The sequence below is a fragment of the Tarenaya hassleriana genome, unplaced genomic scaffold (assembly GCF_000463585.1).
Source record: "Tarenaya hassleriana unplaced genomic scaffold, ASM46358v1 Cleome2052, whole genome shotgun sequence".
Lineage (NCBI taxonomy): Eukaryota > Viridiplantae > Streptophyta > Magnoliopsida > Brassicales > Cleomaceae > Tarenaya > Tarenaya hassleriana.
The window spans coordinates 1-1,018 of record NW_010965413.1 but is presented as its reverse complement, the minus strand read 5'-3'; the positions used below and the strand labels follow the sequence as shown (position 1 = coordinate 1,018).

Here is a 1,018-nt window from a genome sequence, read left to right as displayed (position 1 = left end):
TCGAAAGTAAGTTAATTACATAAATTAACTTGAAATATGTTATACTAGAAAGTTTTGGAATTCACTCAAAATATCACCTAATTATATAAAGAGTAAAACAGTTAAATATTTTAGATATAGAGATGACTTAAGTCTCATTCTATGAGTTTCATCATATATTCCAAAACGATTTAGAAATACTTGGTTTCACCGCTGCACTTGTTATAGTGAAATATATATGTTTTTCCTGTTTATATACAGTTTTTACAATTAATTAATTGATAAGCTATTTTATTAGTGATTATCGGTTAAGATAACTATTCGATTATAATTGCAATTATACGGGTAGATGGAAATTACAAAAATTAATAATAATATTTTGCAGTTATCTTATCAATATTATTCAAAATTAAAAAATATATATAAATACATATATATATATATATCCACAGATTGACATGTATATATATATATATATATATATGTAACAGCTCATTTTCTTGCAGAATTCACTCCCTTGGAACGATTTAGTTCGACCTAAAAAGAAAATCCAAATGAATTTAAATTTAATCGAAATTCGGAAAGAAATTGTAGAAAAATATCCAAATAAAATATCGTTTTAAAAAGGAAAAGAAAAAAAAAGGTCTACTGATGATTTGTACAGCAGATGATGATTGAGTAATTGATAAATTAAGGGGAAAAAACAAAAACAAAAAAAGGTACTCGAAGACAGCTGGTGACTGATACACATCACGCTACCAAACTCTCAACCTCCGTTTTTCCTCCGCCGCCTTCTTCGCCGGTCGCCTTCCTACTCGCCGGCGGAACCGCCGCATACCTCGTCGAGAAGCTCCTGAACCTGCCGTAATCCTCGTCCACATCCCCATCTTCCACAACAGGACCTTCGTCGAAATTCAAAGCGTAACTCAACGGATCGTACTGAAATTGCCCGTGCCCATGACCTTGCCGATCGCGATCTCCTCCGCCGCCGCAGCATCCTCCGCCGTAACGGTGTTTGTTCCGGTTGAATCGGCGGGGG

The 1,018-nt window shown here is 34.3% G+C and overlaps 1 protein-coding gene across 1 annotated transcript; it reads right to left on the bottom strand.

Moving 5' to 3' along the window:
- Positions 1 to 559: 559 nt before the first annotated feature.
- LOC104814127 lies at positions 560 to 1,014 on the bottom strand (the record flags this gene model as incomplete). The annotated part of the gene is made up of 1 exon (XM_010542010.1): positions 560 to 1,014. A coding segment is annotated over one exon (285 nt), but the record flags the coding sequence as incomplete, so codon positions are not given.
- Between the last annotated feature and the right edge of the window lie 4 nt (positions 1,015 to 1,018).